General features: G+C 35.3%; 1 protein-coding gene across 11 annotated transcripts in view; it reads left to right on the top strand.

The window, feature by feature from the left end:
* The window catches only part of USP34 (ubiquitin specific peptidase 34), a 127,223-nt gene that overhangs the window by 24,417 nt on the left and 86,332 nt on the right, over positions 1–16,474 (top strand). For all 11 annotated transcript variants that reach the window (XM_072035232.1, XM_072035233.1, XM_072035225.1 and 8 more), the window contains 4 exons: positions 2,375–2,425; positions 2,593–2,742; positions 6,923–6,990; positions 13,923–14,115. In XM_072035232.1, coding sequence (XP_071891333.1) covers positions 2,375–2,425; positions 2,593–2,742; positions 6,923–6,990; positions 13,923–14,115 — 462 coding nt within the window. The remainder of the gene's footprint in view (positions 1–2,374; positions 2,426–2,592; positions 2,743–6,922; positions 6,991–13,922; positions 14,116–16,474) is intronic.

Below are 16,474 nucleotides of genomic sequence, written 5' to 3'. Positions count from 1 at the left end.
AGTTTCCTTAAACAATTAAGTTCTGACAGCAAAGCGAACGTGACCTTGCAGAGGGCAGAAATGTGCTGGATATGAGGACAGTGAAAGTATGTTACGTGGAAGTAAATCAAGCTTATGTTACCTGAGAACTGGCGAGTATATAGTCTTGACCTGCGTAGAATGAATATGGGTCTGTATAGACAGAAAGCGTGCCTCAGCTTTTCTTAAACTGATCAGAAACATAAGGAAAAATGTCTTTCTACTAAGTTTGTGCTTTCAGAAGAGCAGAGCTGGTTGTAGTCCTTTAGAGGACAGCTCATCTCAGGGCATGAACACTGAAGAATAAAGCTTCAGTGAAGGTGAAGTCTGGAAACACACCGTTTATTCCTGTTGGAGTCTACCATTATTTTTGGTGCCCAGACAGAGAAATCTTTGCATTTTTTAAATGATAAAGAATAGACACACTCAGTATTTTTATAAATATGCTTGTGTTTTTGACAATTTAATATATTTTAAGAGATCTTGCATACAGAATAGTTCAAAACTGTATACTCTGTTATTCAGTTTATACTTACTTTATGCAGCAGGTTTAATGGGCAATTCAGAGGGGAAAAAAGGTTTTGAAAATGGAGGCTCTTAAAATCCTGTAAAGAAAGAAGCAAAAAGATAAAATGCACTCCTGAACTTTGTACTGTCTTAAAATTCCTCTAGACAGGAATGAATAATGAATCTTAAGGGAGTAAGCCAACTGTTCAGCAGTTCTTGAAAGAAGGTGAAATTGAAAGAGGAAAAAATCAGTCATTTGGGTGTCTGTAGTCCTCTGGTTCTTTGGAATGTTGCCATCTATGCTTTTGTTTTTCAAGTAAATCTTTCTTTGGAAGATACCCCTAATTAAGTACCCTCCACCCAAAACTGTGCCTGTGGCAGACTTAAGTTAGCATATTTCATCTGGAGTGGTGGTTGTTAATAGCATATAAGATTCCCATGAGGAATTCTCTTATTTCCTCATAAAGGTGATCATAAGGATTTTTTGGTCTCTTGACTGTTCTGTTTCACATCTGCAAGTACAGAAGTCACATTTCCAGACTCGGTCTTTCAACCGTGACGCTTTCAGTAAGCGCTCACGCACCAAACTTCCATGAGTTGACTTCTCTATTCTAAGAACTGTAGTTTACCTGACAATAATTCTTTCTTTATTTTATTCAAGAAAACTAATGAATTTTCTCACAGTATTTTTGCAGTTTTTGTGAGCATAGCACTGAACACCTTTTCTAGCTACTTGAAAACATACCACCTACTGGCTTCAGAGCTGTTTTAAAAATAGCTGTTATGGTGTCACGAGTTCAGGCATGACTTAGATTTCAGCAGGAGAAAAAGGAAAATAAATGCTTAGATATAATACAATTATATTGAATAATTCAGAACGTTTGTATCGCACTTAATCCCTCCAAAATCACTTGCCTCTGGCATCCTGTGCTATAGTGTGCAGAAGCTTATTCCTACAGAGGTATTTGAAATGTATTCAGGAAACTTCATTAAGAAATTATCTTAAACTTGCATTTGAATTGTGAATATGAGAACTGGGTGTTTGGTACAGAGAGATGGGAAGAAGAAGGTGTGCTGTAACTACCTACAAGTATCCATGGCAATATTGTGGTTTTACAGTCACATTTTATGATAGTTTGAGTGCCCTTTTGCTCTTAGCCACATGCAAGATACACACAGTATGTGTAACAACCCTAATAAAGAAAATTCCCGCTTTATGCTGCCCAACAAGTAGGTGTTGTGAACATTAAAAAGAAAAGTTATTTTTCCAAACTCTTTTCAGTTTAGTACTTCTGGAAAATATGTTTGTCATCATAGCAGATAGCTAACAGATTGATAAGGTGATACAATTCTTTCTTCCTCTTAAATTAGCTTTATCCTGTAAAGAGTATTAGGCACTAATTTTATATGAGGTGTTTCATTATATGTAAAATAATATAATAGTTGAAGTTAAGGAATTATATGCAGCCACTGCACCAGGCTGTACCCCCCTTTGCAGTATTTCTGTTGAAAAATTGCTATTGAGGGTGAAAAGGGAGGGTGGGTAGGTGGGGGGTGAAGAATGATGTTTTGATCCCAGCCTTTGAGAGCCACTGCTGAGATGTTACCTTAAATGTGTATTTGTGTACTTACAAATGCATTTCAACAATAGTAAACTCATAAATAAGAAAAATATGCTTTGGAGTGTGAAATTGGAGCAAAGCTTTAGCTTCTGACTTCGTCTAATCTAGGTTTTTGATTTTTCTGTTAATTGACTATAATACCTGTTAATGATCAGTTGTGTTTTGTTCTACAAAAATGTTTTTATTGCTTCTATTAGTTAATTTTATTTTTTTTTCCTTTTAAACAGGATATTTCTGCTCAAGAAAGCAATATACTAGGGGCATTCTGTGACATGAATGTAAGTTGTCCATTACATATCTCCTAGAAACTTATAATAGCTATGTTGCTTCCTCTGTATAGATTTGTTATGATATTTTTATTTTATTTTGTATTTCCTGTATATCTGAATGGATCTAGCATTGATTGTTCGTATTCTTCTCCTTTTTTATTTTTTAATTTCTCTAGGATGTAGAAGTACCATTGCACTTGCTTCGCTATGTTTGTCTATTTTGTGGAAAAAATGGCCTTTCCCTCATGAAGGATTGTTTTGAATACGGAACCCCTGAGACACTGCCATTTCTTATAGCACATGCATTTATCACAGTGGTATCGAATGTAAGTGTTGTCTTTACATTTTTTTGTACTATTAAACACATTATAACAAGTAAAAGGACTGAAGTCTGGAAGAACTGTAGGAGCAGGGAAGCTGTCCTTGCAAAGTTGTCCTTGTTGGGAATGCGAGGGCTGCTCTCCACTGGGGCAGCATTTCACCATCCAAACCCTATGTATCTCCTGTAGGCATGTAATTAATTTTGCAACTTTGGATCATTTCATCATTCCTAGACATCAAGATTGTAGGAGCCTCAGAAAATACCTGTAAGGACAGTTTCAGATGTCGTTTTTGTTCCTGAAGTTGTGTCATGAAAATATTCTAAGCTGTCTTAGGCTACATTAACTTTTTACCTATTTCCTGTGAGGCACAAGGGATTTCTTTTCCTTTTGGTTTCTTGTGATTTTTTATCATTATAAACATTTGCAGTGTAGAGAGAGCTGTCTTTTATTTTCAGTTAGTTTTAGAATCGATATCTTTCATTGTTTTTCCATTTTGGAATAATAGCTATTTTTTACTAGAAGAATTACAAATGGATTTTAGTGGAGGAGATTGGAGGAGAGAGATTGGTAATAGAAATTAAAACATCTTTCTGAAGGACATATGAAGAGTTACAATAATGTGAATGTGAAGTCATGTCCTGTCCTGTTACATACGGATGTAAATGAAATAAATAGCTTTATACGCCTTGTACAAAGTGAGTTTAACATCATTTTTATATTGGTTCATTGCAGTATTACATGTTTAAAATCAGATCCTTGCTTCCACACATCTTTGCTCCTTCCTTGTTCCGTTCCTGACCAGCCAGGATGATGTTCTAAATAAGTATTGAAACATGTTTGCATAGAGGGAACCAATCACTGAAGTAAAGCTGGTGTTGGTGATCATATCGCTTCCTCCTGATCCTTTTAGTGTAATGGTTCTTCACTTGTAGGTCAGAGAACAAATGAGTAAGGCCATGATGTGCTCAGTAGTTGTAATCTTAGACAGGAGGACTGCTGCAGCACTCTTTATGTTAAACTGTAAAGATAGGTTTTCTGGCCCTTTCTGTAGGATCTGATGAGCTTTCAGGTGATGAGCTGATGGGCTTTTCATCTCTGGCTGTTCTCAGCACAACCTGCTGGTATCTCTTGCTCCAGTATATCAGCTGAGTTTCTGCTGTAATGTCCTGACTCAATTAAGTTAAAATGAGCAGAGAGACAAAGCAGCAAGTTGAACTGTTGTAGCTGTTCATGTTTTCATGTTCTAAATGAAATAGATTCTGATACAAATAGTTTCTGATACAAACTTGTGAGCAGACCAATTGTTATGTGGTACCATCGAGCAAGGCAGGAACTAGTTTATGTTATCTGTTAAATTCATTTTCACGGTAGCACCAACACTTGAGAGTTGGTATTTCAATAGCCTTTATTTTAACGATTATTAAAGGTAGTAATGATGGAATTATTTAAAGTCGTTGGGACAAACGAGTTGTTTAGCTACTACCTTAAATGTTTCAAAAAATATTTCAAAGTCTGTAGTGCAGATGGACTAAACACTTCTCATTAAAATGTTGGGCTTAGTAAGCTCCAGGAAGTGTAATAGATGAAGTTGGAAACAGTAAACCAAAGTCAAATCAATCATCTACTAACAAGCAGTAACATTCAACTTGGAAAGCATTTGCACTGTTTCTTTCACAAAGAATGGTGTATGTCTCATCAAGTGCACTGCAAAGGCTCATTTAAGAGAAGACCACCAGCACAAATCAGTAAATTGTTCAGGGCAACTGAGCTACTTATTATTAGTGGCGTTTCCTTTGTATAGAGGACAGAAAAATTATTGAAAAGATGTTTGTTTGAATTCTTGTATAGAGAAGATCTAGTTTGAGTAAATGCCTTCATCAGACAAGTTTATGTTTGTAATAAAGCCAGCAAATGTAATATAACACAATTTGCATCACCCAGGGAGTTGTCTAGTTGGCAATCTTGGTTTTTCTCCAACTTGCTGCTCGGCAAGATGCTTTCTTAGCAACATTATTGTGGTAGGACTGTTCCTTCTTAAGAGTATTTCTTTGCTCCTTTTTTAGTCATATACCTGGTTCCACCTTTCTTCCCATATTTCATATTCTGTGGTATTTGCTCAGCTTAACTACCTGACATTATGTTGGTCTCTTTAAAGAACTAACAGATGCAGAGAAATCCATGACCTCCAGCTTGTTTTGTGGAGGGTTTAAATATCCCTGGTAAAGTCTGTCATTGCTTCATTCTGAACGATTTCAGTTTTTTGATGTTGTGGAGGAATTGTTGCCCCTCTCAGTGGAGAAGAATTAGTAGAAATAGGCTGACAACTTCAAAAATTTCATTAAATTTTACTGTGTGAATCTTCGTAAGTCAGAAGTACAAACTGTTAAGAGAGACACTGTTTTAGAAATGAATTGTGTTATAAAAAACAGATGATAAAAAAGAAAGAACCTCTGAAGCTGGAGGATAGAACAGATGCAATATATATTGTATCTTAAAAGCAGGTGGAAGCTTAAGAAGTCTAATGAGAGTTGTGGATTTATTAAAAAAAATTATGTCAATATTTAGAAATTATTTTAATTTGACATTTTATTTAATTTAGTATATTTAGGTTTAATTTCATGATAAAAATTACATTTTCCTTTGTTAACATAAAATTATCAATTAATTCAATTCTGAGGATGAAATTCATATGTAACGCAAACATCTAGATGAATGAAATGGCTTGAGAAGTTTGAATTAATACACAGCGAAAATTAAGACAAACAATGAAAGCTATGAAAACAAAATTATAAAACCCTTTTACTACTTTTATTCCATAAAAAAATATTTCCTTGTGGATTGCTGGCTCGCATATGGAAAACAGCAGATTGTTGTGTTCCAAATCAGATTGCTTGAATACAATAGTATCTTTGTCATCATTGCAGTTCCTTGTCAAAATGTTATTTAATTTTTGTTTCTAGCACAAGAATCTTCTAGTTACACTTCCCATATTTGGCATGCTAGACCCTTTTTTTTTTCCTTCTTGAGACCAAGTAGAATCAGAAGCTTATACCAAATGTGGTATTTTTTTTGCAATGTGCAGATTTGGCAGGTTTGTCTTGCAAAATAGGTTAGTATTGTTATTGTGTACTAACAGTCACAGAGTAAAAAGTAAGTCTGAAAATATTTTTTCCAGAACTGACTCAAAGCTATTTGGCTAATTCCACAAATGTTTAAAATAAATACTGGCCATACAGTTTTCCTACTGCCTAATATTTTTCTCTTCTAGCAAGAAGAATAATGTAGAATTTTCTGCATTTCATCCTTGAGTGATTGTTGGTGTTAGCTATTCGGAAGATATGTGTGCACGCATGATTAAAATTATGTCAGTAGTAACAGCTGCTAATGTTTCATCTGTGCTAGATCCCTTACCTGGCACGTAGTTGTCTTTCTGTAACAGGTTTAACAGGCTCAGCATTCCTTTTTGAAATGCAGATGGAACTTCTAACTTTGCCTGTGTAAGTAGTTTGGTTGGTCCTCTTTTCCTCACAGCAGTGCTAAACAGCTGTTTCAGGGTGTTTTTCTGTGCATACATTTTCGTAGTGCATACAGTTTTGCAAAAGTGGTAAAGGCAGTATGGTAAACATGGGAATGCAAATGGGGTAGTAAAAAAACTTCTCTTAATCACTGGTTATAAAACAGTTTTATTTTGTAGGGTATATAAATCTTAAGAAGCAAAGCATCAATGTAAGTCAAATGATTTTACTTGATTTAGGAGAGATTTGTAAGGAACAAGATTCTTCATGGAGACTTGAAAAGAAGAAAGAAAAAGAAAAGAAAAAAGGAAAAAAAGGGGAAAAGAAACCCCACATGGCTGAGCAATGGGTTTTCCTACTTCAGAAACTACAGAAAATTCAGAAATGAGATGTCTGGACAGTATGATACTATTTATACAAAGTTCATATTTTCTGAATGACTAGAAGAAAAAATGCAACTCATGTTTCTAAGTCACAGAAACATTCTTCAGCTAATGGCTTTGAAAATGAGAAAATTAACAAGTTATTAAAAATAACATGAAAACAACAACAAAGCCTTTTTATAGAATGGGGTCACGTATGTAAATATATCAACAATATTTCATTCTTAACATTCTTATTAAATGTCATTAATGAATTTTTTATCTATTTATGTGTTTGCATTATAGATCAGAATATGGCTACACATCCCTGCTGTCATGCAGCACATTATACCCTTTAGGACTTACGTTATCAGGTAAATTTTTAATTTAATAATTTGTTCCTGGGAGGGCTTTTTGATAGCACCTATTTATAATTTTAGTTTACATACTTGCTAGTTGTTCAAGTTATTGCTCTGTCTGTATTATTTCAATGAGGAGAATGAAGGTAATATTTAGAGTTAGTTGGCGCAGCTCCTTCTATCTGCCTAATCTCAGTATCAATCAGATCAATCTTAGGAATAGAATTTTTGATACAACATTCAGCCCCATTCTGATATGTTGTGTCAGGATCAATTGTAATTATTTCTCTTATTGCAGTATCTTCATATAACTGCAGTGAAAATTTACACTGAGGTGATACAAGTAGAAGAGTACTAGGTAGTCACTGAAATTTCATCTACTGAGTTTTAACGCTGCTTTGCATTTTTATGTTCTGTATTTCCAGCTGGCATGAACTGAAGTGTGATCAAAAGTCTACTCGCACTTTTCTGTATCTAACTATATTCAGTCTCAATGATTTTCTTTATAAGCTGCCTATCATGAACACTTTAAAATTAAAGTACTTATAAAAATATTTAATAATACAAGGAGTTTATTTTTATTGTCTTTCCTAGGACAATAGCAAAAAATCTAATGAGTTGCTCATGAAATTATCTGGGGTTTGTGTATCTGCCTGGATGTGGTGAGGGCTGGTCACTGCTAGTAGCCCAAACTTAATTTTTTCTGGTGTAGACAACATAAAAAGCCACTGCTCTTGTGTGTGCCCACAACTTCTCCAAGGCTTTGGGTTTCCTCTATCTGTACTATTAGAAACGTGCTTGAACTGGTCATAGTTTACTTCCCTGTTATCAGTAAACGTGCCCTTGCAGATTACATTAATTGTACCAGTGTAAAAGCGCACTTCAAAAATAGTAATTACATTGGCAACAAAAACATACCAGTTTTTGAACCTCACTACCAGTGAGGTTCAAACCTACCAGTGAGGTTCAAAACTACCAGTGAGGCTCAGAACTATGTTTCATACTTTAAAATGTTCTGGTTTTAATTGTAAATAAGTTTCACTGTGTAGAAATGATTTGCTTGGCTACAGGCCTATCCTGGTGTAACATGGTTTCTACCAAAATTATACCAGCAGACAGGAGAGTATTCTGATCTTTTATTAAAATACATCACTCTTGAGTTACAGTCCAGCTGTGCACACTCCCTTAATGCTGATGTGTTATCTTTGAAGTCCTATAAAAGTAATTATTAATCATGAAACAGCCTGGAAAACAGCCACAGAGGGGCAAGCAGGGGATCTTCAAGTGCTTGTCCCAGTACATATTCAACCCGTAGTTGTTGATGTACTTGGGAATTTGGTTTGTGAGCCTTAACCGTCTTCTTGCAGTGTATGGAAAATAAACAGAGCATTGAAGGATCAACAATTAGAGATAGACTGGTAAGAAGGAACTTGAGTGAGACAGAACAAAGCACCCTGCAGATATTGCTGTTAATTCTCCCTTGCTTGGCATCATAGTTTAAGCATGTTCTACTTTGTAACTGTAGATGTAATTAGGGTCACTTGAATTAAAATGCTTTATTCTTCTGTTTTCCTCATCTCTTTAACGAGTGAAATATTTGCATCTAATTTAAAACATGCTTTGTCAGCACTTTCTTGTCATAAATGGATGTTTGATGTTATTACCAATACATTTGTGTCCATCAGAAAGGTAACATTGATACAGGATACACCTTTCAAAACCACCAGCAGTTTAGAGAAGGATGTTCTCTCAGTTTTCATTTTTTACAATTGAATGCTGATAGATCTGGGACTTCTCAACATTATGAAGTCCAAAACTTTGTGAAGATGCACTTACAAAGTGAGACACGAAGCTGGGAGGCCAAGTAACAAAATCTTTACTGCTGGATCTCTACAGGGGACAGAAGTTAACATAGATGCTTTCAGCAAAATATGGCTTATACAGCTCACCTCATTTGGTTGTCAAGCTTACAGATCTCTCCTCATTGGGTCTCAAGGTCTCCCTCTGCCTTCTACTTCCATATCTGAAAGCAAACATAACCCTGGGCACTGCAAGACAGCACTTTTAAAACAAGTTCTGCATTAGCTTCTGCTGCTCTGCAAAGACATTGAGAGAGCTTGGAGGGGGGTTTAGTCTAGAACGATCCCTTGGCGTTCTAATTAACTGCTCGCACTTTGGAGTGGGCCTCCTGTGTGCTCTGGACCCCACTGTGTGACCCTTCTCCCAGGGCAGGTGACAAATGGAGCAACAGTGCTGCAGAGGCATCTTTTACCATGCTGGAGTGAGGTGGATGTGTGGTCAGTGAGGATGTTATTGGTGTCAGCTGTTACTCAAAGCATCTGAAAGAGATGGGTCCCTGCTAGAAACCTTCATAAGAAGATGATTACATCAAATACATGTTAAGTCGTGGTCCTTGTGTTGATTGGAAATGGCCTGTTGTCTGCATGTTGGAAACCCCTCAACTAGAAATGCAGTTTACCGTGCATGCCCAGATGTTTCTCTTCACTGACATCTACCCTTTGTAGTTGATAATGGCCACATGGTAGATGCCTTCATGAGATGTCTCATCTAAAGGATATAAACTTTGTTAGTCCAAATTGCTGGACTAGCAAAGTTGTCATTGCTCCTGTTAAAACCAAGTCTAATAAATACTATTAATTAGAATAGAGCAATAGTATTCATATCCTGCCTCTGAAAACCCTATGCTTTTGAACAGTTTAGGAAAGAAATAAAAGATGTAAGTTAAAAAAGGCATCTTTTAATAAGGAAGCAAAGTATTTCTGACTTCCTCAGAAGGAAGCTTTTATTGATCACGATAACTTACAGTTCTTCATTTCAAATTGCAAAACTCTCATGATAAAATTATCATGTTATTTGTGATAAAAAGAAAGACAAGACTTAAAGATAGTTGATTCCAGCTGACTTCACGTGAAGATCAGAGGTGAGAGATGTTCTACATAATGCCAGATATGGGATGCTTCACGATAGTGGTAGTTATGAACAGTGTCATTTTGAGGACAACGTTTTTTTCATCAGCAAACTTCATTGAAACGTAGGGTCTCATGGATAGTTTTGCCCTTGAGAAGGAAACAGGCTATCAGTGAAGTCCATTTTTCTAAGAAGTAAGAGATAAACTTGTATGCCTGCTATTGTAAGTGCTTCTATAAACCACTAGAAAGTCTTGGATAGTATGAAGGGAAAGACCTAAAACTCCTCTTTCTTTGACTTCACAGGTGGTATCACTTGCTAAATGTTCCTCTGGTAAAATCTGAGAGAGCTATGTGTAGCAACACTACTGATCAATATCATATTTAGTTCTAACCCCTTCTCTTCCTTCTTCCTCTGTCCCTTTTTCAGACCGATCTTGAGAGATTTTGTTTACAAAGGGTTTGTGTCTCTGCCCCAGTTAGGAAGAAATGAGACGCTCTGTGCTAAAACACACTGAGAGGAAATTGCGTGTGGCAGTTTTCTCCAGCGTTAGCCTTTTAGTCTCAGAACAGGGCACAAGCACAGAGCTGGTGTATGCAGAGGGAGTGGAAGCTCCAAACAGAATTGTTGATCCATGGTGCTTTCTGTGCAATACAGCGAGACAGAATGGAGCTGAAAGAATTCAAATTAATGCTTAGAAGTATTTTTCTTAAGAATTTGAATTTTATGGAAGTACCCAAGACTACTCTTTGCTACTAAATGTCATGAAAAACTCTTGTAATAAGCCTGAAGTTTTCAGTCAGGAGACAATAGCTAGGCACTTAAGTTAATTCTTGGTAATGCTGAAGAGCCCTGACTCATTTGGCTTGATATACTTTTTGTAGCTGTGGTCCAAAGGAGTCATACTATGGGAAAAAAGATTATTTCACAGTTGTGTAGCTAAAGTACTGACGCACGAGACGTGATTGTACGCGTTACATAAAAATGGAAATACACATTTAAAACTGAACTCTATCCCCAAATACAGCAACTTTAAATAGTTTCAGCAGACTAAAACCTCTAAAAATTAATGTATATATGTGTATGTTCTGTTAATACAATTTCATAGAGGTAACAACAACTACTGAGGTGATAGGGTTACGAAGCAGGTAGACAAAAACTGTCATTAAGAGAAGAGGCAGTCTAGTGTGTTTTTGGGGTTTTTTTTTGACAAAAATGGCTGTTATATGAGTGATATGAAGACAACAATATGAAGATAATATGGAATGATTATTCAGTTTATCAAAAATAAAAAGAAGAGAACATCCACTGCAATCATCAGGTTGCAGGCTTAACAGAAGTTTGTTTTTCATGCAAACGCAATTGTGAAACTAATGGCCACAGGTTAATGAGAAATTCGAAAGTATAAAAGGAAGAGATAAATGAATTCACAGTAGTACATAGTTTCATCTTTTTTTTTTTTTTCTTGTAACATACGGGACAAATCTTTCATCTGCTTTTAGAGAGTCTATTTTGGGCTGGCCAGGCCTTTTGTCTTGCTCCAGTGACACTGTTCTTGTGCAAAGCAGTGCAGTAAATTTACAGCTAGTCGGTGTAAGGAAAGATGTGTATTAATTACCAGTACTAGCTAAAGATTTAATTTTTGTTAAAAATTAAGTTATACCAGTAAAAGCATAAAATGGACGCAGTTAACTGATAGAGACGGGCCTAGGCCACTGTATCCTTCCACAACTAAAATGAAGCTTAGCATACTTTGCAAGTTTCAGCAGATTTAATCCTGGTAATAAAAATATGATCATATTTAATTGATGACCAGCATAATAGTGCCAATAAATTTTCTAATGTAGATCCATTTATACTTGGAAAGGCAAGTATGGTATCTTCAAAAGCCATCTGGACATGGCCCTGGTTGAGAAGGGAGTTGGACCAGGTGACCTCCCGATGTCCTTTCCAACCTCAGCCATTCTACATCTGTACTGTGCTTAGCTCTTAGAATAACCTAGTTACATTAAAAAGGCTTAGAAATGGTGCAAATTAACAAACAAAAAGTGCTCTTTCTCTGTAGCTTTCTCTAGACCCTGGGCAAAGCAGATTGTACTGTTGGAGTACTTCTGTAGCTCTGAAAATGCACCTACAGTGTACGTTAAATCATAGAAGTGGAATTTTTTAAAAGCACTATCAATTATATAGTACAGAAATGTGACACAGGTCTGATATAAGTTTAGACTAAATACAATAAGTAAATTAAAAGAACCTTAAAAATATTGCTGCAGTGTAAGTTTTATGAATAAAAGTGGGCTTACATCAATACTTGCATAGGAATCAAAACTTTCATTACATTAACTAGATCAACATAGTTGCTTCACCAAACTTTCTAGTGTAAGTAGGGTTTCAGATGATAGCCTTGTTAGTGAAATGCAGTGAAGCCTCAAAGCATCCTCCTTTCTGTGTAAATTGATCCATGCCCATTCCTGCCTGTTACACACATGCACTCTTTATCTGTTATATGTAGAGTGAGAATTTGTTAATTTCTTTTAATACCTTCAAGATCTTCTGAAATCCTGACAAAACAATAAAGTAGCGCTTAATATGCATTCTAAAATAAAACTGAATAGAATAGTTCAGTTGGAAGGGACCTGCAAAAATCATCTGGTCCAACTGCCTGACGGCTTCAGGGATAACGAAAAGTTAAAGCCTGTTACTGAGGACATCGTCCATATGTCTCTTGAACACTGACAGGCATGGGATATCAACCACTTCTCTAGGAAGCCTGTGCCAGTATTTAAGCAGAAATAAAGGCTTCGGTCATACACGGGCTTTCCTTCAGTTGCAGTTTCACTTTGAGGTAGGGTCAAGTTTGACGTGCTTCCTCAGAAAGATGGCGTTTCCCATCTTGGAAAAAGACATTTCTTCCCCCATAGCTTAAATTATGACTGAAAGGGTTTGGGAACCAGCACTGATTATAGTTTGCATGTAAAAACGTGGAGATAAAAAATGGGCCAAGATTACTGATATTTGAGATGATTACATTTTGTAACAGAGACCAATGAGTTTTTTCACCAGTGTTTCTAATCCTTTCACCTGTCTGTAGATTAGAAATAGGTGATTAGGTTGGGCTTGCTGCTGAACTTTTTCAAATGAGTTATGCCTTTTCATTGCCGCTTTTTGTTTTGTTTAGAAATCATAGCACAGAAGCATTACTTCCTTGCCATTATCTGTTTTTCAGTGCTCAACATAAGAAAATAAATATTACAATTAATAACAGTGAGGAATCTGGTTACGATGGCCCCCAGTAGTCCTTCTCTTGTCCTCCTGTTACTTATCAGTGATTCCTGTCATAGATGCACAGTCTTTGATTATTTGTGCTGAAGTCTCTTTGCTGTGTTTGACAATGCTAAGTATCGTTGAAGAGTGTTTATTTTAAGGCCACTACACAAGAGCTGTGAAAAAGGGCCTCAATCTAAATAAGAATCAGGGCCTGTATTTTTTCTTTTCTTAATTTACTAATGTTTATACAATGCAAATGCAAAGGATTGGTGTATAAATCTAGTTAAGTGTAGTTTAATATCTCTTTTATATTTTAAAAGGTTCTTGCATATATTTGTCCAGTCTCCAAGGATAGATCCAGACTTAGGCTGTCAAACAAATGGATTTTTAACACATTTCTGTGTAGTTAAATCTAGGTTGGATGTAGCCGAAACTTCAAAATACTGAAGGCTTCCAATCTGCATTTCCAAAGAACTGTGTGGGATTCATGTCATTTTGTGGGTATCTGTTTTTTCAACATAGAAATTTGAAGAGGATTAAAGTCAGAAATGTATTTCCTTTTTAATGTATTTTACATAATTCTGTTCTTCCCTGGTGTTTTTTTCATTGTTGTCAACTTCTGATATATTATTGATAGTGATATTTTAACTCGTTACTCCTACAGCTGTTGGAAACACATATTTGCTATAATCGAGATGTTGTTCTAGTTTGAATCATACTCTTTCTTTTCTTCCATTTGTAATTTATTCCAGGTATTTATGTAAACTGTCAGACCAGGAGTTGAGACAAAGCGCAGCCCGGAACATGGCAGATTTAATGTGGAGCACAGTTAAAGAACCATTGGATACAGCCTTGTGTTTTGATAAAGAAAGTCTTGATCTTGCATTTAAATACTTTATGTCTCCAACTCTAACAATGCGATTGGCTGGGCTGAGTCAAATAACAGTAAGAACTTTTTAAAAATATAAATATTTAGAAAAATAATGTTTCTATTGTGTTTTACAATACTGACTTATTTGGGGGCATTTTTAACGTGTGAAACAAGAGAATCCTTGTATATACAGTGTTAGGAAATTACAGTTGTGGTTCTGAATGTAAGGTGTACTGAGAGATATGACTAAGACATGTCTGTGTTCTGCAGTATGTGGAACTATAACACATTTCCCGAACAATTTACCATTCCAAACAAAACTGTATTATAACCATGTTTTGCAACAAGGTATGTAAAATTAAGTCCATTGACATGGCTACAGTTGTTGCTTACAAACACTTTCAGTCTGTTTGGATTTTTACCTTTACAGTGTCTTGACTGTAGGGTAGACATTTCTTCAAATTGTAGGTACCTCTTTTTCCTGTTTGTTTAGTATAGTCTGTTTCTCAAGGAAGTGCATCAATTAGCAGAAGACTGAATTGAATAGGTAAATGTAAATAGTATTAAATAGAAATAGATTAAAACCAGAACCCCCACTCTTCCCTTTCCTATGGAAATGCTCCACATGGCACCAGCCAAGGTACATTGGGCATCCTTTGTCTGTCATTGTTTCCTACATGCGGATTATAATCACAAAGGGATAGAAGTGAACTTTTAAACTTTTTTTTTTATTAACCTGAGCCTTTTCAATTTTGTGTTTTGCTGACACTCTTGTATTTAAGATTTATAGGTCATATTGTCATGTCTGCCTTAATGCACAAAATGATGAATAGGAACAAACTACACTAAAATGAATACACATGTTCTGCTGAAGTTTTTTAGTCCTTTCTGAGCATATTTAACCATCTCTGACTAACAGATTACACAGTATCCCTCAGTGATTCTCTTCATCACTGAGTGTCAGTAAATACAAGACAAGTTATCTGAATCCACTGTCCATTCAGTTTTGTATTTATATGAATGAAAACATAATGCAGTTTGTCCAGCGTAGGCAAGCTGTAGAGAAATTTAATTTTTGGAAGAAATAGTGACAGCATGTATTTGTTACTCTATATGCAATTTAAATACATTTTTGTGACTTTACGTAAGTGCTATATTTTGCACACTCAATGCCTGAATTCTAATTTTCTGTCTTAATTAGTGTAAATTGAATTTTTGGAGTTTTTTTGTGTAAGAAGATTTGAGTTGAGTTGATGAAGTCTAAGGTGGAAATATGGCATATATTTTTGTTTTGACTTTTCATTTCCATGTCCTTTATTATTTATACAGTTACAGATCTCTCATAATATCTGGTAGATGTATTTTAAAATATTTCCATTGATTGGACATAGAAGTAATCCTTCCCTCCTCCTCTTGTTACCGTGTTACAATTTATAAATATGTTACAAACTTGCAATTTATAAATATTATGATATGTAATGTAAAAATGAGATTTTTATTAACAGGTATGTATTACCAAAATCAATATTCTACAGTAGTTTCAGATAGAAGATATAGGTTTCAGCTTGTAAAAACAACCAAAACACACACACACATACAAAAAAAAAAAAAAAAAAGGTATATTGTTTGTTAATAAGTTATTAATTTTTTGTACAAATAGTCTCTAAAACTACTCTGGAACTCTGAGACAGTTCATTATTCTTTCTCATTCAAATAAAAAATTTCTCTTTTTTGGTTCTCTTTTTAAAGATCTCAGGAAGATGTCTTTGGAAGCATCATTTTCTTTTTCTTGTTTGGCTTCTGAATTTTGCTCTACTTTTTTTGGTATGCTTTGCCTGGAACTATTTTGATTGCCAGATTTGTGCAACTTTGAGAGTGAAATTTGAACCAAAATTTTCAGAAATTTTGTCAGCTTCTTTACTGAAGTTTTGTGTCCTCTTTGCAAGCAAGGATCTGCTTACAAATCATTATTGTAGGTCAGTTTAGTTAGGTAGTATTTTCAGACAACCTTATCTATTACTGATGTACTTTCATTACTACTTTTCTGATTTTTTTCTATTCATATCTTTGATGGCTAGAATTTGTTAAAGTAATTCCATTGAAGTGTTCTTCTCAATCAGCACAATTTCAGCCTCCTGTATGTATTTAAGACTTTAGAACCAAGATAACTGCAACTGGAAAATATTTTCCTTTCCTGGACTTCCATTTGCCTAAAGTTGAGAATTTAGCCTTGAAGCAATTTGTCACTTCATTTCTCAAATAGATGTGAAGATTCAAAGAAAACTTGCGGCGCAGTTTTATGCAAAATATTCAAAAGTGTGAACTTTCAAATACACATTTTATTTCAAAGAAGAATATCTTCTCGTTATTTATATGGAAAGTTGACTCGGATATGCATTTCTAACTTCACTCACAGGATCAAGAACAATACAG

The sequence above is a fragment of the Anas platyrhynchos genome, chromosome 3, assembly GCF_047663525.1.
Source record: "Anas platyrhynchos isolate ZD024472 breed Pekin duck chromosome 3, IASCAAS_PekinDuck_T2T, whole genome shotgun sequence".
In the NCBI taxonomy this organism is placed as follows: Eukaryota; Metazoa; Chordata; class Aves; order Anseriformes; family Anatidae; genus Anas; species Anas platyrhynchos.
Note: the sequence above shows the minus strand (reverse complement) of the source record. Positions and strands in the feature narration are given on the sequence as shown.